The 25,689-nt window shown below is 33.4% G+C and overlaps 2 protein-coding genes across 3 annotated transcripts; one reads left to right on the plus strand and one right to left on the minus strand.

The window, feature by feature from the left end:
- Nucleotides 1–54: 54 nt before the first annotated feature.
- On the minus strand, nucleotides 55–21,531 carry LOC144838412 (uncharacterized). Of its 2 annotated transcripts, XM_078693749.1 has the most exons (21): nucleotides 21,182–21,531; nucleotides 17,034–17,214; nucleotides 15,091–15,322; nucleotides 14,217–14,311; nucleotides 13,789–13,985; nucleotides 12,932–13,010; nucleotides 12,334–12,523; nucleotides 11,634–11,783; nucleotides 10,601–10,797; nucleotides 10,134–10,200; nucleotides 9,560–9,756; nucleotides 9,100–9,169; nucleotides 8,490–8,555; nucleotides 8,057–8,121; nucleotides 7,416–7,470; nucleotides 5,700–7,035; nucleotides 4,821–4,985; nucleotides 4,203–4,417; nucleotides 3,560–3,631; nucleotides 1,128–1,245; nucleotides 55–809 (listed from the first exon to the last, which is right to left on the minus strand). In XM_078693749.1, exons 1-21 carry the CDS (start codon nucleotides 21,376–21,378, stop codon nucleotides 743–745), a joined length of 4,011 nt encoding a protein of 1,336 aa, XP_078549875.1. In that variant the 5' UTR covers nucleotides 21,379–21,531; the 3' UTR covers nucleotides 55–742. The 2 variants fall into 2 exon arrangements, with proteins under 2 accessions (XP_078549875.1, XP_078549876.1); XM_078693750.1 differs by lacking the exon at nucleotides 3,560–3,631.
- A 2,171-nt stretch (nucleotides 21,532–23,702) lies between these two features.
- LOC144837546 (three prime repair exonuclease 2-like) lies at nucleotides 23,703–25,180 on the plus strand. Its single transcript, XM_078692717.1, has one exon. The coding sequence runs from the start codon at nucleotides 23,829–23,831 to the stop codon at nucleotides 24,882–24,884; it is 1,056 nt and encodes a 351-aa protein (XP_078548843.1). The 5' UTR covers nucleotides 23,703–23,828; the 3' UTR covers nucleotides 24,885–25,180.
- The last annotated feature ends 509 nt before the right edge of the window (nucleotides 25,181–25,689 follow it).

A 25,689-nucleotide genomic window follows, 5' to 3' on the forward strand; every position in this document is an offset into this window, starting at 1 on the left:
TTCTGAGTTGCTTGCATTATTTTCTTTATACACCTACAGTAAAATACTACAAAATTATACTGTATTTGAAATTTTTTACTATTAAACCATAACATATCAAAACTTGTGCAATTACACTGGAGTTTATTCAAATTAATACCATTGCAGTTCCACTAGGACATATCACACCTGGGCACACTCCATAGTGTGTGTATTGGAATACAAACTCTGTTAAGAAGACATTTATTACTTACTTGAAAATATTTACTTATTACCAATTCATATTCATCAGTGACACTGCCTCAGTCTGTTGTTAAATAACACAAAGAAGACATGGATGTATCTTTATTGGTGATGAGGACGGGAATAAGAAGGGGCAGAGAGTAGGAAAAGGGGTATAAGTATAGTAGGCTTTATTTACAACTAGCGCTGTTTTAAACATAATTTAAAGATGTACTGAAGGTTCTCTTTTGCCTTCAGATCAAGCAGGATTTTCAAAGAACTTCAAATAATAAACAATGAGGTATTTATAAACACTATTGTGTTGTCGGACATTGTTAACATGCATACATGTACAAATCAAGCTAATTGCTCGATACATTTTGTGTATTGACTGTAAAATTTGCATTGTTGAGGAAACTGTGTCTTCTACAATTACAGTGAAGGGACACTTTCACTTGTACAATGTTTGCAGTGAGGTACAATATAAATTTTAGGGCAGTTATGTTATATAGCAGTTTGAAAATCGTGTCCACGTCGACTGTTAATGTGCTGCATCAGTAAGCAGACCTGAGGCACTCCGAGATTTTGGTGATTCCACTTGTATGCTACTGGTAAAAAACAAAAACAGGAAATTATAATTTATATAAAATTGGTATTTAAAAAGAATATACCATTAACCAAAGCTGACAATATACAATATTATACACCTTTAAAGTCTTAAGCTCTGTCTAGCACTATCAAACTTTATTATGTGACAAAAAATGTGATGTGCCCATATATAGACATGATGATGTCATATCTAAGCTTCATTACCATTTTTGGGCACATCAGACTTTTTTTGTCAAACTAGTTTGATAGTGTAGACAAAACTTTTAGCATAGAATACAGATTTCATTATTTCTCCAATGCAAAAATAGTCTACTTACGGGCTCTCACGATGTGAATACCTCATGGCTGGTTGGCGACACGATGTCAATGCTGATGCTGATTGTTTCTTTTGATTTGATAGATATGACATGGCTTCCAATTTCCTCACATAGGCACCTGTATACCAAAATGCAAATTAGCAGTTAATATATACAGTATAAATCATATATTAATCAGGAAAATCAAGCATGGAGCAAGTTTGGTACAGGTAGGTTGCAGGTATATTAATTAAAATGATGCACATATGGTAACTTTTACAAGTTACATCATAGATTAACAATTTGTTCTTTTCTTTTAAAAGATTAGCTTGAAGTCCAATAGTCATTGGCTATTTTATTTCTAATAAAACTGGTTTGTTTAAAAAAACATTTGTTAAAATGCTAAATTATTATTCTAATATTCCAATATGTAAAACAATATGCAGTATACTAAGGTACAACAGTCATGCAAAATACCAATACAGTCAACTCCCTCAAAACCAAAGACTTTTTGAGCCAGCCCAAGGCATTTGGATTTGGGTGAGTTGACTGCACTAATATGCTACTACTGAAAACATAGGCCTTAAAGGTCTATGTCTTATTGTGAAACAAATATGGTATGAGAGTAACTAATGTTGAAATATATAGGTATGTATGCATTATATGTGTATATATATATTTATTCTAAAAGCATAAATTACAAGTTTCAAATGTAGTTTAAAACCTTCCCAGTAAAATTCTGGTGCAATACAAAAAAAACTAATAAACAAATAATAAAGAGATATGGATGAAACAATAACAAAGAAAATGAATGAACTTTTACAATATTAAGATCAATTTGAACCCAATCATCATAATTCTATTAATATTCTGAAAGCTCAATATTTGTAGTGAATTTGCACTGTTTTAAATAATTTGTTTGAACTATAATTCCAACAATTTATGGGAAAAAAACACATGTAAGGTCATAGGTTATAGGTCATAGTTAGTAAAGGTTTGTGGTACACAATGGGTTCCCAAATAGAATTAAAATCAGACCTCCCAGCGTGGAAAAAATATTGGGAGGTTTTATGAAACTATAGAGGGCACTGTGAAAAACCTAAAATATTGGCATCTATAATGTGTGCTGAAGGTGAAAAATGCGTTGGGATATTTAGCGGATAGCGGGAGATGACTCGAAATATCAGGAGACTCTCACCATTATCGGGAGACTCCCACCATAATCAGGAGACTCCCGCCATTATCGGGAGGTCTGAAGTATGGTTGAGAATGTCTAGCTACTAGTGATGAAAATGAAATTCTAAAATTCTTGATTTTTAAAAGCTTCAAACAAAGAGGAAACTAAAGTGATGAAAAAATAATAATAGCAAAAGCATTTTGCTGAGGGATTGTACTTAAATTTTGATTTTAAAGGAAGTGGGGAAATTGATGTTGCCAAGCTCACACAGACTTACATTCAGGAGGAGCATTGTTAATAGGTGGAAGAGAACGTGTCACTAATGCTAAGAAAATATAGAGAATACAATGAGTTTGGGTAAAGGTTTAAACAAGAAATAGATATCTGAAATATCACAGAATTAAGTCACCACATCACCAATCAAATACTCAGTTGCAGCATAGAGCAACAATTTGTATTTTAACTAGATTTGAACTCGTCACTTGGACGAGTTAGTTATATGCACACAAAAAACGCCATGTGCACGTATGTTAGAAAATACACACAGAAAAAGATTACGCCATTATGACCTGAAGAAAATATGTTGTTTGTGTTGAATTCTGTCTATTTTGTGTTTTATACAGTTTACACAGTATATACATCTACATGTAGTGTAGCATAGGTGAAATTATGGGTCCACCTTTTACTTTAATTTTTAACATGATGAAGTCATCAAAACAGTTTTTAGAAGATAATTGTTTGAGCAACAACATATCAAAATGTTGAAGAAATTTGCGTATGTAGAATCGAGGTGCGCATTCTTTCAAATGTGATGATCTATGACGCAAAAGATTAAAATCCGAGGTTTTAGTTCAACTGGCCATATGATGACATCACAACATCTGATTTTTTTTACATAAATTCATTTGTATTTTAATAATATAATTTAGTGTTTAAACTCGTTTTACTGTCTTTTAGTTATTATAATCAATTCAAATGTTGGACAGTACAAACTATAACTATGAAGAGTACAAAATAAACAATAAACAACATTACATTTAAATCAGAAAGGCCAAAATAATAACATTTTTTAAAATAACATTTATCAAGAAGATACAATGTACGTTTTGTGAAAATAATAATTAATAATTATTACATGTTTACTAAAATATTAAACTATTAACTACAAAACAATATAAAATGGATTAGAAAATGAAGATATAAAAGTGAATAAAATTATATAGATACTAATAAATATAAATGCAGTATACAAAGAATATTTAGACACATAGCTTACGGTCAAGGGAAGGGCAGGTGTAAGACCGGGGTAAGAAGAATGGACGTTGGTCAAGTTCCTCCAGATAAAATGCTATATTCAGTGATAATGCATGTAAGAGAAGATGAAATATAAACGGATCAAGAAAAAGTACAAGAAAAAGGGAAGAAAAGATTAAACATACAAATTTCATAGCAAATCAAAACAAAGATCTGTATTGTTGGCAACTCCCATCAATGTGGCTCATTCACTGTTACAAGACTAAACTTGTAACACATGTACTCTGTATAGTCGAGTGGCTGAGGCATTAAGGCAGGGGAGCCGCAAACCATATCCATAAAAATCCTCGATCCATTCTTCTGGTGATAGAACAAGTCTTCTCAATTAAAAACCTAAAATTAGATGTCCAGTGAACACATCTAGCTTAATGTGTACACTTTAATGTGCATCTTTCATGGGAGTACTGGTACATCTGTAGTCTATAAAAGGCCTTGCACTGTGGTTATCGTGTGTCTGTAGAAAGCCTAATCCTAATTTCCTCAATGTAATTTATGTACTTTGCTGTTGAATGTGTGTTGAAGTTATAAAAGAAAAACATACACTACTGAGAGTGTAACGATTGTTTGTACATCACAATCTTTCCCATACATAATAAATAACTTACCTTTATCGTAAAGGTTAGCATTGGGGTTGCCTGGATGCAGAGGGGGGCCTGGCATGTGAAGAGGTTGTGTTCTGAACTGCATTGGTATAAATTGGTAACGATTATTGGACATGTTTGGCTGCTGCGGCAACTCCACATTGCCAGCGTTGCTTGCAGCTTGTGTGAATAGTGGTCCATGAGCTGGCAATTTCTCTAAAGTCTTCTTTAGTAATGGTCTTTTTGAAAAAAACAAAGCATTATGTAATGCACTACTCGTACAATAAAAAATAAATAACATTTTTACCTTGTTTAGCATAAATTTATCTTAGTAACATTGCAATATTATATTGAATTTTGTTATGCAGTCAAATCTCCTAAAACTGGACATACTTTAGATTAGAATTATAATTAATATCATAAAATATTTTGAGATTCTGGTTTTGGGAGACTATATTTTTTGGTAGACGTTGATTTGCGGCAAATTAAGTTTTTTTAATCAACAAATTCCAATAATTTGACCGAATAAAATGGGTACACATGGGCCGTTCACAGTTTTGCAGGCTTCAATGGAGAAAAACATCCACTAATGTTGCAATCAATTTCTGAAACTGTCTGAAAAAGAGTCAAATGATTTGTCACCTGTGGCTGCTCATAAAAGTCTGAGCTCTTTGGTAGAATGCTGAACGATCTGAACAACTGTGTTTGTCATGCAAGGGGTCAATCATTGAGTTCCAGTTCACCGGTTTTGAGTACGTCTTCTGCAGATTTGCAATATTCTTTGAGATGTTGTCTCCTTCTGAATACCTGCATTCAAATTAACATTTGTCCAATAAAATTTATGTTTTGTATTGAAATTCTTTTTTATTCTTTATTCTTTATTTCAAGCCAAAAGTGTAAAACACCAATAACAGGTTGAAAATAAAATATCTAAACTATAAAATATAAGCCAATATAAATATAGACAAAAAGGTAAAGATTAATTAAATAATTTCATTAACAATACATTTAAATTGAGAGAAATTATAGTTAAAGATATCTAAAGAATTATTTTTTAAAAGACATGAATTGTACAATGACGAGAGTCTACAGAAAATACCATTTTTACAAACATTGGAGTATTGGTATAATGAATGTTTACGAGTTGAATATAATAAGGTTTATCGCAAATAGCGTGAGCGATGCATGATGGGAAGGAATTGGGAGCAATAGGACCACCACCAGTATATCAAGTCAAAGATCTTTGATAAAGTTTTTATTATACGGTGCTATTGATCCCAAACCCTTCCCATCATGCATTGTGTAATGATGTTCCTCGCGAAATCAAGCTATTTGCGATAAACCTTATTGTATTTAACTACTGTGGAGTAGCTTTGCATCAGGGAGTTGAGTAATTGCTCAATGGATTTGTCCTATTCAATAGGTTATTAAGGTTGTTAGTTTAAAATGGCTTTTGGTTCTTACTAATAAAGGGTGGAACTATTGTCTTGTTTCTAAAACAAATATAAAATAAAAAATTACCTTTCGTATGATTCAGAAAAGAATGCACCTTCTCTTTCCCAGGGGAACAAGTTTGGTGTTCTTTTCGTTATTGGTTCCTTGCCTTTGAACAATGCATTGCTCATATATTTGCCCTCGTCTACAACCATCTGCTGTTTATTTCTCTCTTCAATACCAAAATGTTTGTCCTTTGACCTTAGATTTGGAGATTCTCCCTCTGAATAAACAACTCTACCATTTGATGAGAGTACAAATCCAGTGTTGTCAACATCTTCTCTTAAGTCACTTATTTTATCCGATGAGTTTGATTCTGAACGATAATTGGAGGTCATTGCAGGAATGTATTTAGCTGTATTATTCGACCCTCGTCGGTTAAACCCTGTTTGAAGACCGCTTTCCTGCGCAGAGTTCAAAGACTGAAGTCTTGATGTTTTTTTCACTTGCACACTCCCTTTAAAAGCTCTGTTTTTTCTGTCTTGTTTTCTCGACTGCAGGTCAGTGTCTGTGAACTGTCTTTGTCTCACTTCTGTATATTTTCTATTTATAGATGTATTTTGTCTTTCTCTATAATGAGAGCTATCTGCTGATCCATCTTTTACACATGCTACTGGAATCTTATGAACATCGTCGACATGATTCTTTGAATTTCTATCTCTTCCACTAATTTGCTCCATTTCATCTAAACCTAAAGCTGATCCTTTATTTTTCGGCAGGCTATCAGAATTATCAAAGTTATCAGATATTGTGCCTTTAGTTGATGATCTTAAACCTGTAGTAGTAGTGCCTCTCCCTAATGTATAATAATCCTTCCTATGTTTGATATGTGGTTTAGTTCCTTGATCACTTAAATGTTTCCTAATTTGTTTATTTTCATTAAACTTTTTTTCTATCAGTTCAGCATGTTTCCGAGTCTTTTCTTTCTCAGTTTTAGTTTTTCGTTCACCACTGTTTTGTGCCAGCATTTGATTTTGATTCAGTTCAGCATGTTTCTGGGGCTTATTAACCTCAGTTTTACCTCTTGGATCACCACTGTTTTGTATCAGTGTATGATTTTCAAGAGGTGGAAAATGATTCCTGGAGTCTTTGGCATCTCCTTTGGAACGAATTACAACTTTCCATTGATTCAAAATTTGGTCATCTTCCTCTGAGTTTTCACTATCATCACTATCACTATCATCATTTTGATAAACAGTAGCACTTTTATTTGGATAAGTGGAAGAGAGGACACCACAGGGTACATTCTTAGATTCACCAGATGTCATTACGTTACTAATAGCAGTATTCTCAACATTGTTATTTCCATTATGGATTGATCTGGATTCATCTGAACTGGATTTACTTTCTGATGAACTAATACCTACAATGCAAATAATGAAAATCACATTTTAAAGAAAAATAATTAGATAAATATATACCTATACCTGTTTTTTAATTATGAATTTATTCAGATTCAATTTATTAAGTCATTCATACATATTATAATGATAATTGTTTTCAAAACACAAGCAAAACAATACACACATAATATTTACATTCGTGATCAACATGGAATTAACTGATTAAGCAATATACAATACAACAGACCTAATGACCAATCTTTTGAACTCATTGTTGTGTAGTCTAATAGCGCTAGGTAAGAATGAAAATTTATGTCTATCTGTTTTAACTGGAATTGTTGTTAATCTTCCAGATCTGGTAACTACTAACTTATTGTTGAGAATATGAGATTCTACAAACCTGTAGACGGTCTTGATTCTGTTAATTCACAGGGAGATGAGATTAAGTTCCTTTGCTAAAAATACAAAAGATAATAAATTAAAATATTATTATTTATCCTTATTCAGTTAATAGCAACCTTTTCTTTTCATGATGCAAAGCTGTCAATCAAAAAGTCATTCTGCACATGCTCAGAAACATTTAAACATGCACAGAATGACTGTTAGACTAAATAGCTGCATGGTATCATGAGGTTAAAATTAAATTGAATTGAGAACAAAAGAAAACAAAATTTAAAAAGTTAAAGGCCACACATCTAAAATGGTTCTACACAATAAAATGGTAGACAAATACGGTAGTGATATGATATCATCATGTCCATATATGGGCACATCACATTTTTGTCACATAAAGTTTGATAATGTAATGACAGAGCTTAAGTTTCCATAAAAACTACATGAAACACAATTGATATTTGCTGAAAAATAAATTTTAGCATAAAGAGCCAAATGTGAAAAATGTGCTAGAATCGTAGTGTCTAGTGTAGGCCACTTCAATCTTGTAGGCTTAGTACTATGCTGTCCCACAACAATAAGGCTTATAAGTTTCCAGTAGTTGATCCTATAGCAACAATGTTCACATCAAGTCAAGGTTAAACCTACCTTATGCAGTAACGGCGTTTTAATGCGGTTTCCCTTAGACTGTGGAAGTTTTATTTGTTTAGAGGCTAACAAAGAAAAATATACAATATTATATCAATATTTAAGATATATATTGCCACAAAACCAGTCTTTACACATTTACTTACTGGTTAATCAACCCATTAAAATACACACATTTATCATACAAATAACAAACTTGGCAGTTTTAAGTAAACAATTACAATGATCTTCTGCCGTGAGGATAACCAATGAAATCAGAAAATGGAGCATTTTTAAATTGCTTTTCTTTAAAGTGGAAATAAAATCATAGAATAAAGTAGAGATAATACAATTCTAAAATGACTGATGATACTTCATCTAGGGGGGACAACATTAAAGGAAGGCTTCTGATTTATTTATGCTAAATAATAATTGTGGCAGAGAAAAATTGTACCTGTATCTTGATCAGTAATCTTGTGTGGATGACTGAAGAATATGGGAGCTGTTGATTGTACATTATCTACAGTAAAAAACAACATGCGATTTAAATATGATATTGATACCTACTACATATTGAATAATTATTCTCAGTAATATAAATGAATAATTTATTACAGTAAAACTCCTCATTTGGGAAATCTATTCAGAAGACACCATTATATTATTCAGGAGACACCTCTATTATGAACTTGTCAATTGTATGACGGGAGAGGTGCTTATGGGTGCGTCATTTACAAATAATTATTGATGCAGGGGTGCGTCAAAGAACCAAAATGATATACCACATCAACAAACAATGGTGTGTCAATGTCCGTCACTTTACCACCCATCATATCATGAACAACATGGTCACAATGCGTCAAAATGGGTGCGTCATGGTCACCTGAAGGTAACTCAATTTTTTGACACAGGGGTGCGTCATTGTATTCATAAGGTATGACGCACATCGAACAAATGATGCACATCTCCTGGGGGTCGTATAGCGGGTCATATAATTGACAAGTGCATTAAGGTAAAACCCCTATTAAGGGCCTGTCTCCTTAATAATGTAAAGTTATACTTACATTCATCTTTAGGAGTTTTCTTCTTTGCAGGCTCACTTTCACACCTGCCTTCACTTGTCACTGCTATGACCTTTAATGAAGTTTAAAATACAATGTTTAACATTTTTTTCAACAAGATTTTGTTATGTTTTTACATAAATATGTATATTGTATACAGTACCATTGATGTACACCTACTGTCTATACCTACGTTTTCACAAATTTTTTTTTCAATGAAAAATTGATTGCTCTACTTTTAACTTGGCTCCGCTTCATTAAAAATAAATCAGTACATTTTACTAATATTCTCAATATCTCATAATCATTCATTATTTGTATATTAATACCGATCAATTTACATTAATCAGCCTGACAGCTTAATGGTTAAAGACTTGATTGGTGCATTAGATTACATATTATGTGACAGTCAATTTAATTATTTGTTTGATACAAACCTTGAACACAAAATGAAATGGTTTACCTTGAATGTGTAATCAGTGTTTGGCACAAGCCTACGAGCCGTGAAGCAGAGCTCTGTGCCCGAGTAAACTACCTTTCCATTGATAGAAATCTCAAACTTGTGCAAACGACCGATAGGAGATTCGGGTGGAGACCATGTTAAATGAATCTCATTACGACCTCTGACATTCAGTATTGGCTTGCCAGGAGCATGTTTACCTATATTACAGAAAATGAGTTTAGCAAATGAAAAAAAATAACCACCTTGACAGAGAAGAAAGATGTTTGGTAAATAAAAAGTTATAATTTACTCATCGCTAAGTGCCAGTGGTATGCTTGTTTCTGCTGATACTATGAATTATTGAGTGGACTACAGGAGTTTAGTTACACAAAAGCCTTGTAATTCTCTGTCTACACCATCAAACTTTATGTGACAAAAAATGTGATTTGCCCATATATAGACATGATGATGTCATATCACTAACATATTTTATTTGATGTTATCAATATATAAAAACAAAAAAAAAAGGAAAAGGGAAGTGAATAATTCATTCATCCATTCTTGATGAATGTTAGGATATTGGGAACTTGCCTACCTAGCTCACTGGTAGCTGCTGAGATACAGGCTTTAGGTCCTTTTCCTTTGTGGTTAAAGGCACAAACCTACAAAATAAAAATTATATTCCATATAAAAATGGCACAACAAATCTAAAAACTCTGTCCCTTATCTCTTTGAGTAATTTGATTGTATGTGGATAGTAATGACAAATATTAATTTTAATGTATTATATATTAAATACTTTATATACAATAAGTATGAGCCTTTTTTGTTAAGTCAAATAGTTAAGTGCTTAAGTGAAAAAGTGAGATTTCATTAATTAAAACAGTCTTATGGAATAGACTTTATCGTGTGTAAAATGTGCTAGGTTATTTGGATCTGGGGTTTTTTCAAATGTACAAGATACACAGACATAGAGGGAAAAAGTTCATAGTTTCTCAATTTTTTTTCAATTTCATAGTTAAGATGAAGTTTGCTTGTTTGATTTCCGACCGCAATACTTACATAAATATCATACTTTGTAGAGGGCGCAAGAGAGCTGAGTATACTGCATAGTTCTGTAGTGGATTCAATCTGCTGTTTACCATTGTAAACTATGTAGCCTTTTAACCCACCATTAACAGCTGCTGGAGGTGACCAGCCTATTCTGATCTGTGATATTGAAACAGCTAGGATTCGCAGATCTTCAGGGGCATCAGGTGCTTTAGTATAAAAAATTATTAATAATTCATTCTTAAGAAAATTAAATTACAAAGTGGCACAAATTTAGTGCTACAAATATGTTATTGTACAATACTGATGCGGGTAAAGCCCAGTCAGTATAAACCTGGTCTCAGATATAACATGTGATCATTTTTTGTTTTGTTTGTTTACAAATTTAGGGCAATTGCCAAGGATAACCATAAGCTAATTCATTCACAATCCTTCTTAAAGGTTGCAATCCTTTTTAAACGACAAACATAAACACAAGATGCTGTACATAAACAGTCTTTGGTACAAAATATGGCACTCGAGTCCCCCATTAATTTTAAAATCTGAATTCAGAAAATACCATTAGATCACTAGAGCTAGAAAACTTAGAAATAGCTTAGGTAGGCAAGTTAACCTTTTATTGTTTATAAATTAATAATATTTCTTCAAAATTATAAAAATTGCTTGTTAGCATTATGTATAAATAAACTGGATGTGATTTTATCTTTAATACTCTGTCTACACTATCAAACTAGTTTGACAAAAAAAGTGTGATGTGCCCAAATATGGTAGTGATATGCCCAAATGTCTTCTTCTTCTTCTTCTTCTTCATATTTGGAGCCAACTTCATATGTGAAGACTCTGCTCCTCCAACTCTGTTTTGCTAGCTCTACTGTATTTGGTTGTGTATTATTATTCTATTTATAGTTATTCTTTTACAGAGAATTTCTATTTAGTTATTCTTTTCTATTTAGTTATTCTTTTACAGAGACATGTGACATCAACATGTCCATAAATGGGCTCATTACATTTTTTAAGGCATCAGTAACAAAAATGAACTTTTTACCACATTCATCCGTGGTGACCTCTAAAGGGTCACTTAGCTGACTTTCATCACCTTCTGTTTTCAATTGCAATTGTAGATTATATAGAGTATTTGGTTTGAGGTTGGTTGCCAAAAAGTTGGTCTCAGCACCTTTGTAAAGCACCGTATTATCTGTCAAAAATGTTTAAAATAATTTTAAAAGTTAATATGGATTCATTTGGCACACTCAAAATTGTCCTGGCCCCTAAATAGAGGTAGGTTGTAGTCATATTGCCCATTTGTTTCAAAGGAAAGACAACAAAAATATACCTGCAATTAAAGATGTATTGTCACCCGGAAAAAATAATTTTTTTTGAATATTCCATTTCAATGTCACCTAATAGTTATCCACTTTGAACAAAAATTGGATCGAAAAAAAAAGGTATTTACCTAACAGTAATAAACTGTAATTTAAAGCAAAAAATAGTCAAATTGGCTGACAGCCTATAGGATTTTGGTTGAATTTAGCCATTTATTTTGTCATTTTATAAGTGAAAACATTAATTTTTTCTGGGTTTTTTTCTACGGAAGTGATTAACTTTATTAAAACTACAAAATAATATATTCAAATTCCGATTTTATTACGGTAATCTTTATTTTTCATGTTTTTGGGGGACAATACATTTTTTAAAGGTTGTATTGTAGGCAGGTAGGTTTCAGTTAAAAAAAAAAAATTTTTTACCTAAGTAAAGCTTATAAATAATGTCAAGTCCATTCTTGAGTGTTGTTATATCCCAAGTCACCATAAGCTCCCTGGGACCTTTGACCTCGAGAGCTGGTGGATTTGGTTTGTCAAGTTTCTTCAAAAGCTCTAATGTCAACACAACTTCATCCTGAAGGTCTTGGGAAATTCCAATTGCTCCATTAATTTCCTTAAAAAAAATATTATTAGGAATTGAAGTAAAGAAATAAAAGTTTTCCACTGGCCGGTTGACTAACATCAATATCAATATTTTGGCTTTCTACCCATTATAGAAAACAATATCATTTTTATTTCATGATTATAAGAGTTATTGTGAAGTCGATTGAAGTGTATACTGAATTCTTTAGTTGACTGAAATTAAAGCTTTGTTTTGAGTTATATTGCTACTTTGTGTGTGAATTTCTATACTGTACTTTTTTTTTAAACACTTAAGTAGTAAGAGTTTGTTTCTGTAGTACCCTTCCCCTAAATACAGGCTATGGCTACATAGATTACATCCCTGATTTTAGTGATACTGTTTTGAGCTACTCAAGCTACCAACAAAAAACCAGATGCTATCTAATAATAGACTCTATACCTGCAATGCAGGTACAATGACTACATGATCACGTAGTACTAAACAACCTTTCTTTTTACTTGCAAGTGTCCGAAGTGTCCTGAAAGAACAGAAAATATCAGAATTAATTCAGAACAAGTATAGAGACTCTACAGAACTTTTAAACGTATATTGCTCAGGTTTCTAAACTGTTGCCGTTATCAGGGTGTCAAAGATTTAAGGTGGGAATCCTACAAATTAGGCAATTGTCAGGATTCTCATGATTTAGCAATATACTCGCGAGTTTAAAATTAGTACTTGGCAGCATCAGAAAGTAACAGTATTATACACAGCCTTTGTTTTTGCAAAGGCAACCGTTTGACTTGTCCAGCAAGAATTTGCGGTGGGTGTTCAGGTGAAAGCAAATATGCAGGAAGTGCCTTTATATCAACCGGGGGAAGCTGTCGGCACACAAATGCAAAGTGATTATTGATCAGGTAGGTCTACATAGTCAAAGTGGAATCAATGGACTCATCTTGTATGTATGTATGTATGTATGTATGATGTATCTGATGTGTCCACATTAGGCAGTATTTCTGAGAGGTACTGTACTATATTTTTATTTTGTTATTATTTGGACAGTTTGGAAACAAGTCTCCTGGAGGGACCAGATAAAGGGCCTCCCCCTTAAATAATCACAAAGGCAAACATATAAAAAAGCTTAAATTATAAAAATCTTATCACAAGTCTTTGGGAGTGGAGTTGTTCTGTCATCAGAAAGAATCTGACAGGATTTGAACCCAGGACCCTGGGATATGTAGCTGAACATCTAAACCACCAAGCTACAGCTCCATTCTATACTATTTTGACAATTTTATTTAATAGTATTATTAACTTACATGGCAGCAAACCAGGATGTCTCTTGGTCCGTTGAGTGTAGTTGTTCTGCAAGACGCCTTAGTATGATATCACATCGTAGATGATTGAGCAGTAGTGCATGACCTTCCTCGTTGCCAGCAAGGCAGCTTATTGCGAAACAAGCATTCTTACTGCAACCAGGATCTTTACTGGACAACATATCAGTTAAAACAGAAATCTGAAGGATTAAAACTCAATGTTAAACATGGTTTTAATTGGAATTTTAAATCTATTTATAAAGCCAAAAAATGGTTAAATAATATCACGGAATGGACTAGAAAAAACGTTTTCAGAAACATAGATGTTGACACAAACTATGCTGGTGAAATGTGAAATGACCCTACCACCACACTAGGTCATGTGATCAGTTACAGTATAAGGCATCAGTTTCTCTGATAAAACTATTTACCATTTTTGCAATATCTTGGTGTTTTATGAGTTTCTCTCTTCCTTCCTCTGTGTCACAAATTCTTCCAACTGCGAATGCAGCATTCATACCTTTACCTAGTATACCAAATAGAAATTGAATTTAAAGCACAACAGGATGTAAAAACACAAAGAATCAACATGAAATAGTCGTAACCATTCAACTACAGCAGTCTTAAGCTCTGTCTATACTATCAAACTAGTTTGACAAAAAAAGTGTGATGTGCCCAAACATGGTAGTGGTTTCTTCTGGTGAAGGTGGGCACTGGACGAGAGAAGCCCTTGATCAATGTTAGGACCAATCAAGGTGCTTTAAACAGTCCTGGCTTTGTTTGTATCAAACCTGTTAGTGGCGGTAATTATCATTGTTGGTTTCGATTGAATAAAATAAATAAATAAATAAAAACTTCACAATGAGAAGAGATATGGAAATTTTGGTTTTACTACGAGTAGATTTGGCAAGAGTCCCATACCATATCTTACCAATCTTATCGATTAACGCAACAAGCTCTCTCCCATTTACTCTTGACATCCGAGGTTGCTGGGACACCATTTGCCTGGGGTGGTTGAGGGCATTGCCCTGGTCCTTGCGCTGCCTTCCATGTGTGGTGGCTTATGCGTTGCTGAGGCACTTAGATCACTTTGGTCACTCGCTATTCTATTGTGATATTTATTTGTGTACAGCTTTTATATTTATACTGTACTGTATATTAACAAATTGTAAATTAGTGCCCGAATTCAACTTTTTGATTGCCATTGCCATTTTTTGATATTGTATTATATTTTTGATGTTTTATGGAAATAAAGATACAGATATATAGTTAACGAATGCAAAAATACATGATCTGTGTACTTACCAGCTTCATCAACACCGAGTGATTGTATTAGCCGAGTGAGAAGTTGATGTGATTGTTGATGATGAAGCAAATGATGGCAACCTTCTTCTGAAATAGACAACCTGGCCAACACAAGGGCAGCATTGCTTGCGGTCCACATGCTTTCAGACGTTAGTAACGCCATTACTCTGTGGATCATTGTGTCCATGCATTGTTCTGCTAGCATCCAGGCTCGGCCCTCTGCTGTTTCTGCCTATGTATCATAATCGAAATGAAAATTAAATATAAAAGAAAAATGCTAAGACTTTAAATAAAACATGATCATAAAAAAAGATATGATGATTATAATATTTAACTTGGAAAAAAATATATACTATAGGAAGACTTTATTAAGATAAATAGACATAGAGGGTGCTATCATCAAAATACATCCTAACATAGATAGTAATATTAAAAATCTAACACAAAATCTAATACAGGTATATAAGCATCTACAGAACTTTATAGTACAGTATCAATAAACATAAAGACATCAGAAAACGTCAATATCTTTTATAAATTACGTCTCAAAACACATTTGTACACAGAATTTCCTGTTCCAAGTGCCTTTGAACATTGTATACTGGTGCTATATACTGTAAGTCTGATTGCTTGATTGAACAATAGGTATCCAGTATGAAATAGGTACTGTAGAGCCAAAACTGTACATTTATGCAATACAACAATCGGGACAAATTGCACATTTAGCAGTGGATGGAAGATCACTTGATATTAGGATAGACAGTGGAAAAGGAGAGAATAGCATTGGGATGGGAATATTGGAACAAACCAAAGCTTTGGCCAATGACTGGGTTCACTGGAGACAAACATGTCCAGCCTTAACCTTTGTCTACACTATCAAACTTTATGTGACAAACAAATGTGATGTACCCATATATGGACATGATGATGTCATGTCACTACCATATTTGGGCATATCTAACTACTTTAATAGTGTAGACATAGCCTTATGGACCTAAATAGTATAGGTACAGTAGCTTAATAGCACATCATTAAAGTATTATTCTGATAATTTTATCACCTGTGTACTACTATCTAATACTACTGTTAAATTTTATCAGAACAAATTTCTGACTTTAAATAAAGTTAAATAAATATTGTGCAATATTACCTACCAAATTACCACAATTTTAGTAACTTGTCAACATATATGATATATTATCATTAAAGTCAATAGACACTATAGATCAAGTAATCATATACATTCCATAGTTGCTATAAACAGCAGCGATTATGATCAGTGATAATCATATTGTTAATAGTTTTACTACACGCAACAGTAAATGCTGCGGTGGCACTTGGTGAACCAACAATTAAGTCTGATTGCTCACTGTTTGAAAATCATCAATTAATAAATTATAATATATATTATTAGCAATTTATTTAGCTTAATTTTTACATACAACAATATTTCAAACATTGCCAGGAGCCGGATTGATCAAACTTGCTTAGGAAAAAAATTGTCTTTATAACTTTGCCTTAAATCCTTGATTCTGCTTAAGTTAGATTTATTAATATGAATTATGATAATGATTTTCATAAGTATTTCTGACTTTTGTGCTATTTCTCTATCTTTCTCTGAACCAGAATGAGCCCTCTCTTGTTGAGAGTGAAAATGAGGAGATAAAATTTTATAGTGCCACCATCACTAAGAGAAAAAGCTAATGTATACACGTAAGCAAAGATCTTTCGTCTTAAGACAAAATTTGCTGCCCTCTAGTGTTTTTTCACATGCGGCAAGTAAACAATTTTTTTTTAAAGACAATTTTTTTGCTTGATGTATAATTTGCTTAATCATACTTAAATATTTCAGCTTAAGCAAAAGTAAGCAAATATTGATAAATGCCAACCCAGAAAAACAAGCCCCGCTTATCATCTCAATCAATGATCTCAATCCTTCTTACCAATGTGCCTAGGGTACCAGCTGCATTCATCACAGACTCAGAATCATCATATTCTAGCATGTTACAGAGATCAGCAAGGATGCTGTGTTCATGTTGCCCATAGATGAGCGCCAATACTCGTGTCTGTCCAACATCATGTTCTGCTATTGTCCCAAGAATATATGCAGAATTTCCAGCAACCCTGTAAAAGTTTTAAAAGTGATGTCTTGACATGATCAATTTGATTACATTATTGTAGAACATACAGTACAAACATTCAAGAGAAAGTTACTTGACACTATTTAAAGATATATTGTCCCCAAAACACGAAAAATGAAGATTAATAAAATCAGACTTTAAATAGGCCATTTTGCAGATAATGAAGTTATTGTCCGACAGACAATTTAAGTATTCTTTGCTTTAAATTACATTTTTCAGGTAAATAAATTTGTTTTAAACTATTATGTGACATTAAAATGACATATTTAACCAAATATTTAAAAAATATATATATATCTTTAATCAAACATAAATAAATGATAAATAGAGATCGGACACGAACAAAACCTAGAAGTCACGCTGTCACACTGGGCTGAGATAAGCATCAACATCATCAACTCATGATTAAATTTTTGATAACATAAACACTGAAACTGAATTCACTTTGATTTGAATAGAGGACAGCATTTCAACATTCAGGCTACTAATGATGTTACATTACAGTACAATCATTAATATTATCAGTGTCTATTTCGTGCCTGCTTAAGGATACCGACAATATAGTCCTCTCTCTCCTAAGAGAGGATACAATTACGAAAAAGAAAAATCCGTCTAGCACCCCTATCGGATAATGGTCACGTCCGCAACCACGCCCTCAAGAGGGAGCCATCCAACGTAGTAGCGTCATCATTTCTTTTCGTACCGCCGTAGCGTGTGTACGTGATACAGAAACGAATCTGAAGAATTTCAAGAATTCCAGAAATTCCTTCCAGTGAAAATACAAGACGAAGCTAGGTTCTTTTCTCAATCACGATCTAGTTGATTAGTTAGAGGCAGGCTTAGCTAATTCCTTGTTGTGCGATACGTTGAAATCCGTTATTCTAGGCTTATTTAGAATAGTTTAGTCATTAATATTATCAGTATTTTACTGTTGAAAGTAAAAAATAAAATTTAAAATTGCACCAACACAGAAAGCACTAAAACAGCATAAAAACAACACAAACATGGGCATTTCTATGCTATAATATGCCATTCATAGTAATATACAGTAATAAAAATTTAATAAATGAAGGTCAGTCAATATTAATGTTTAGTGCCATGTGATACCTGTCCATCAAATAATAATGGTACTGTAGAACTTGAGTTTTTACCACGTTGATTGAATCATAGTAGTCCCGTTGTTTACTCAAGGACATTAATATTAAAAAATAAATTATATTAAAAATGTTGCCAACAAGTTAATGTATTAAACGATGCATGCATTGTACTGTACATTATTCAGCAATATGTAATTTTAGGACACAGAAAATACCATTTACAGTATTTAGAGACACTAGACCGTAATTTCTTCCCGCAATAATGCATATAACACTTTAAAAACATTAAACCATTTCTTGTCTTAAATGTGCGTTCTAAGGTTTATTATGATAAAAAGAGAAAAATAAAGTAGCTCTCATCGAAAGTTCTCTTGTAGACGTTTCTAGGCCTACGGTAGCTTAGTTAGGCTTAATTTTGTAGGCCTAGCTGGTAATGAGCGGTAACGTAAAAACATTGTACGCTAGCTATAGGCCTAGCTGGTAAAGAGCGGTAACGTAAAAACATTGTACGCTAGCTATAGGCCTAGCTGGTAAAGAGCGGTAACGTAAAAACATTGTACGCTAGCTATAGGCCTAGCTGGTAAAGAGCGGTAACGTAAAAACATTGTACGCTAGCTATAGGCCTAGCTGGTAAAGAGCGGTAACGTAAAAACATTGTACGCTAGCTATAGGCCTAGCTGGTAAAGAGCGGTAACGTAAAAACATTGTACGCTAGCTATAGGACTAGCTGGTAAAGAGCGGTAACGTAAAAACATTGTACGCTAGCTATAGGCCTAGCTGGTAAAGAGCGGTAACGTAAAAACATTGTACGCTAGCTATAGGCCTAGCTGGTAAAGAGCGGTAACGTAAAAACATTGTACGCTAGCTATAGGCCTAGCTGGTAAAGAGCGGTAACGTAAAAACATTGTATGCTAGCTATACTGTAGGCCTAGCCTGACGTCGTCTCATTGCTGAATTTGTTTACCATTTCACACAATTGGTCGCATCACAATATGAAAATATCAATCCGCGCACGATGCATGTTGGGATTTATAGAGGGCCGTTTAAGGACGAACAAAATATCGTTATAGGTCATTCATGTAGTGTGTGACCCCATGCAAGCACAACGCAAGTAAGTTGACCAATCAATATCGACAGTTCAGATGATCTATATCGTTGTGATTGGTCAAATTATTTGTGCTTACTGTACGTACGTCATTGTGTTGCATCCAAGTAAAATGTGGAAAGGTTATATCAACTATCCAAATGATCCAAACCTGAATACAGGTCTGTTTCTGCTGCATAGCGCCGAATAAACCGATGATTTCAAAAATGAAATTTTTATATTGACTGCATTTCTGCTTAATTTTTGCTCCAAAATAACCGTTTAAATCAGTGGGTGGTCATTGACAAAAATCGTTAGAATTACCAAAAATGCAATTGGTCCTGGTGGTCAATTAAAACGTTACTACAGTGTAGTTGACTCGAGGTCAGCAGCTGTCAATCAAATAACTGTTATTTTGTGTTTCAGATAAAAAGTTGCCCAGCAATAACCGGTTAAATGGCGTTCAAAATTGTGCTGTTTCTGCTCCCAAGAAATTGGAGTTAATTTATTCACACTGTTTATAACCGGTTATTTTTATGCAGCAGAAACAGAACCTAAGTTACTGAATGTCGTCAGGTTGTTCATTGTTTACTTACTAATTGCTATCACGCTGAGCAAAAATGCATTCTTGTATCTCATAACGTCTTACATAAATTTAGTAGGCTTATAATTTTAAATTTGCAAATTTCTAAAGAACTCGGTATGCACTCATTTTACATTGTGTATATACTGCCACTACATTCAATCCAAAACCAACTGCGAAGCATATGTAGTGTAAAATAATGTATTCTAAAATAAAAAATAAATATCATAATAAATGTTCAAGTGCCGAATGGTTAATCTAGCCATAAACATAGGCACAGGTTCTACAGTGAGTAGAATGAATTAAGATTCACGTTTTATGTCTACAGTAGTAAACTGTAATAAATTAATATGTTACTTGGTTTATTGCATAGCGCAATTTGCAAGGAAATCCTTGCGCAATTTCAAATTGGATGAGGGATACAAACTTAGTATAGGCCTAGTGGCTATACGAATAACCAAAAATAAGTTGTAATTAATAAGCAGCCCTGGAAAACTAACATTGATTTAATTTTAAAAAATCTTGTAAATTACAACTTTTATTTGAATACTTTTTGTTACGGCCTCGTAGAAGAACACCTTTCTGGTGGACGAGTTTTCCCATTGCAAAAATAAATATTTTATTATTAAATATTATTAGTTATTTGATCAACGTCGAACTAGACTGTGCAAGGAATAATATCAGAAACTTAAAGACCCTTCCCATATACTACATCACCTTCTGCCAAAAGCGCCTAGGCCTAAATCTGGATACAATTTAAGACAAGTTAAAGAATTTTGCATTCCAAAAGTAAAAACGGAACGATCAAAAAATGTCATTGTAAACTTTGGTCTCTTTCACAAGTGGTAGGCATAAGTATCCATGCACAGTCGTATCTTCCCCTGACTTCTGTTTTGTCTGTTCTTCGATGTTTTGTGTAATTTGATTTTTGTTGTTGATGGATATATTATGATATATTTTCATTTAAGTATAATTATATATTTTTGTATAATTCAACCCAAAAGTTGCAATAAAAGTATTTTATCGTTATCGTTATCAATTAGCCTACTACAGCCAACTAGGCATAGGCCTAGATAGGCCTAGGCCTAGACCTAACTAAACTTGAAGTTAAAGCCGAACCTTTTGTCATTTGAAAACTGAATTTCATGCAGTAATTTCTAGTAATGTTACGTAATATAGTACCTACCTAGGGCTATTATGACGAAGCATGCTGATCAAGCCCCACAAGAAGTCTTCGGATCCACAGTGCTCCAAGAAAGTAGCCACCGTCCTAGGCTTGTCTTTATGCAGGTCATCGACAAGTAGCTCCAGGGCTCCATGAGCTTCGTCCGCATCCCCTATCAATAACTTGAAATACTCCTTCCTCCGCCAATTAAGAGCCATTTGGGCGTTCTACTCTTACCTTACTCTGAACCTACATTGCCAATTGTTGAAACTGAGAAATACTGAAATATTTAAACGAGTATTAAATTCTTAAATTTCCATAAGGAAAACATTTGTCACAAATAAACATTTGCAATCACGGTTGGTTGTCATGTTGCTGCAACGCTAATGCACGTCCACACAGTCAAGATCAACAGTGTAGTAGTGTGTGTGCAGTGAAGCGAGTGAACCAACTATGGCACGCTGGACTGGACATAAGCTTTTCTATGCTATTCTGATTGATTTTGTTTTTTAATCAAATCAATTCGTAAATTGAATTATAAAAATACTTTATTAGTTTAATATATTTTATTTGTCGTGGTTCAGTTTGAGGATCTGTTATTGATTAGGTTAGCTTTAACCCACAGTTTGGGCGTATGAGGCCCTCCTCGATAGACTGGATCGCGGAGGTCCATGGATGATGGATATACAGAAATGATACAATAAACACGGTGTTGATTGTATTTACTTATCTCCTAGTATCATGATCCGTATGTATATATTTATATATATATATACATACATATAAGAGAAATAGATACTTTTTTTAATTTAATTTTGGTTTTTTTAATAAAAATTCTGAAACTTCCAAAATGGTGTCAAAAGTAATGGAAGTTGAGTTAAGGAGGCTATTAACTTACTCAATTGTTTCAATGTACCCGGTCTAGGGGTGGTGCATTGAAACAGCAATCAGTATATATAATAATGCTAGCAAATCATTAGTTTTTCTCTAAAAAAAATCAATTTATTAATACAGTTTAGCATAAGAATAATATCAAGTGTAAGGATTTTTTTAGAGCCTTGAAATGTGAATTGTTTTTTCGCGCCACGACTTTAGCCAGCTATATCCCCAGAGGACTACTCATTCAGAAGCTATATCAAGCGGAAAAAATAGTTCTAGAAGCTGACATTTTTGGAATTTTGTAAACTAGGACGGCTCAATTGCTCAAATTACAAACCGTCTAGGAGAAGAGTCTACGAAAACATTAATCTGTAAAATCTTGTTCAACAAATAATGACTTTGTTCTTGATGTGAACATAGGCTGGTATTATAATAATTCACTGTCAAATAATCAAAACTTTATTTTGGCTGTATAGGCCGGTATTTACAATGACTCCCATTTGACTGTCAATCTAGACCGATATTATAATACGGTAATAAATTCGCCGTCAGATAATCATTGAATCAAAACAATCCATATAGTAACGTTTTTGTTTGTTGTAATTAGGATACAATTTGTTCACACTTGAATGTCACTTTATAGCACCTTTGGGCCATGACCATTTATCACTGGTTGACATCATATCTAGGCTTGATGAAGTGACCCTCAGACTTGACCTTTTTTTTTTTTACCATATTTAATGAGGGTGATCCATCCAGCAATTGCTGATCATTGGGACCCTCAGAGAGAGGTTCACAAGACAAACATATACACAAGATGCTCTACATAAACAAAGTCTTATTACAAGTCGTTGGGAGTGGAGTTGTAATTTTGTCCTTAGAAAAAATCCTGACATGTGACGGGACTTGAACCGGACCCTTGGAGTGGTAGCCAAGCATCATAACCACCAAGCCACAACTCCACCTTAGTAATAAATACTAAAGTGACAGAAATCGAGTCTGTTTAGTGGTCTAAAATTGGCTTTAATATTATTTAGACATCATTTTTATTTAAATTATCTATTAATAAGCACATCATTTTTTACAGATTTAGTATTTTTTATTTTTCAATTTCAATTGCACAGTTATCACATATCAAAGTATGAATTCTTGTTCTATTTTACTTCTAATATAAAAGTTATGATCACTTCTGTGTAACAAACAAATAATAATTATTCACTTATAAAACCAGAAAAGAAACGTTTAATTTTAACCCCAAAACCATTGTCTGACGTAAATAATTTTGTGGTTAACGTGAATCTATTATGTGACAGTAAAATGACACATTAAAAAACAAATTGAAAAAAAAAAAATTTTCAGAGGAACATATCTTTAAAACTGTTACGTCAACAGGCAAGAGGCGTTTTTTGTAAGAAATATTTCTTGTTTAGATTTACTGAAATTCCTCAAAAATGCATTTTATTTTACACAACTCGGCCCATCTCATATGTGGGGTTGTTTGTTGTGGTTACCGGCGGTGTTCTAGTTGTATGCGTTTTATTTACGCCACCGGGCGGCTGGCGGGCGGGGACGGAGGACCAGTTTAGACATGTTTTGTGCGCAATAATATCAAGCGGAAAATACCAACAAGAAAACTCAGCATGCAGCAACCGACAACCAACCTTTAGAGCCTATCACCGTCGTGAAGATCACATCTTTACATTGAAAAGTATTTTATCTTGTCGTTCAACCGTACCCTGGGCTTAACAGATGGCGTATTCTATTTAATTTTAAATTTAAGTGTTAAGCTATGATTGGTATTAAAGATAAATCTGCGTCTCTAGGCCTATCTAGTCCACCACCTACATCTCGTCGGAGTCTAGGCCTAGGGCTTGGCATAGTAGGGTCATTAACAATTGATGATAGTTCGAACGGCGCCGCCGAGTCTGGTGATGAAAACTCATCCTCTTGTTGGCCGATGCCTAGCGAGAAATCGTGTAGCAGGGCTAGTACCAGTAAGCAACAGGTTGATATCGAACGAGAGTTAAATGTCATTAAGTCGTTTGTATTTTTGGATTTGGAGTCATCTGCATTACTCCCGTGTGAAAGACCAAAAATTACTGAGATTTGCTTGATAGCTGTTCACAGATCAAGCATTGAAGGTTCATCAAATAAAAATAGCACATCAAGTCCTCCTGTCATCCCGAGGGTGGTTGATAAGTTGACACTGTGTTTATACCCTAACAAGCAAATATATTCAGGTGATATCACCGGTCTAGATAACTCGATTCTTCTGGAGAATGAGAAAAAAGGCTTGGACAGTAATCTTGTAGATTGCATCAACGCCTTCCTTAATAGACAGACAAAACCTGTATGTCTAGTGGCACACAATGGGGAACGATTTGATTTCCCATTACTTAAAACTGAGTTGAATTACATTGATTGTTCGCTGCCGTGTGACGTACTCTGCGTAGATTCCTTGATAGCGTTTCAAGACCTTGATGATAAATTAGAAGAAGTACAATCGCAAAAACCAGATATTTTGAGCAAACCTTCCCATTCTTCGCCCACAAGTAACAACAATACATTGCCAGTTACGTCGTCAACGTCCAACGAACACAGTCCTTCCAAAAAGAGAAAGGTGTCTTATAAATTGGCAGAAATATACAAAAGAACATTTGGAAAACTACCAGAAAATGTTCACAATGCTGAGGCTGATGTGATCACATTGATTCAGATTGTGTGCCGCCATCATGCAGTATGTAATTGGATAGATAAAAATGCTAAACCGTGGAAGAATATTAATCTGTATTATGCCCCATCTCCAAGAAGATGTACCAATAAATTGAAACAGGTACAAGTTTAATGTACAGTGCTGTTCTAATTAAATATGCTATATTATTTTAATAGTACGAAAATTAATATTAGACCTACTGCAGTATACAATGAATTGGAATAAAAATTATGTACATATTTCCTTTAATTAATAGGTCTTGATTTTGTTTTAAATGAAATTAATTGTCAGTAATTTGATGTGATGAATAAGGGTATTAAACTAAAATACCTCAATGTATTTCTTTTATCTTGTTTCTGTGCAATGGTTTTGTAAATCATTTTTCAATTTAAAGCAATTAAATGTTTTTTACTTTCATATTAGACCAGTACCTGCTCTCTCTATATATGAGACATTGTTATGTTATTATTATACTTTATTGGTATATCATCAGTGAAATATCTATCCTTTTTTAAAAATAAACTTGGATTTATACTAAAAATAGGTATCATATTACAATAAAATAAGCAATTATTTAATAAAAAAAATCAAATATTTATTTCTTTCATCTAAATTTATTTCTTTCAAATTTATCTTTTTTGTGTGCAGTGGTTTAGTATATAATTCAATTTTGTTTTTTACTTTCAAAATTCCAGTACCTGCTCTCTATATATGAGACATTATGATTATGAATTTATTGGTACATATCATCAGTGAAATATCCTTTTTTTTAAAATAAACCTTTGGATTTATACTAAAATTAGGTATTATATTACAATAAAATTGGGACGAGCCCACAAAATGAAAAACAAATTACTTTTTGATAAGCAAATCTACGAAAGCCCAAATCAAATATGATTAATTAAGCCTGTTGATATAATTTTATTACACATGTTAA

The sequence above is a fragment of the Antedon bifida genome, chromosome 3 (genome assembly GCF_963402885.1).
Source record: "Antedon bifida chromosome 3, ecAntBifi1.1, whole genome shotgun sequence".
In the NCBI taxonomy this organism is placed as follows: domain Eukaryota; kingdom Metazoa; phylum Echinodermata; class Crinoidea; order Comatulida; family Antedonidae; genus Antedon; species Antedon bifida.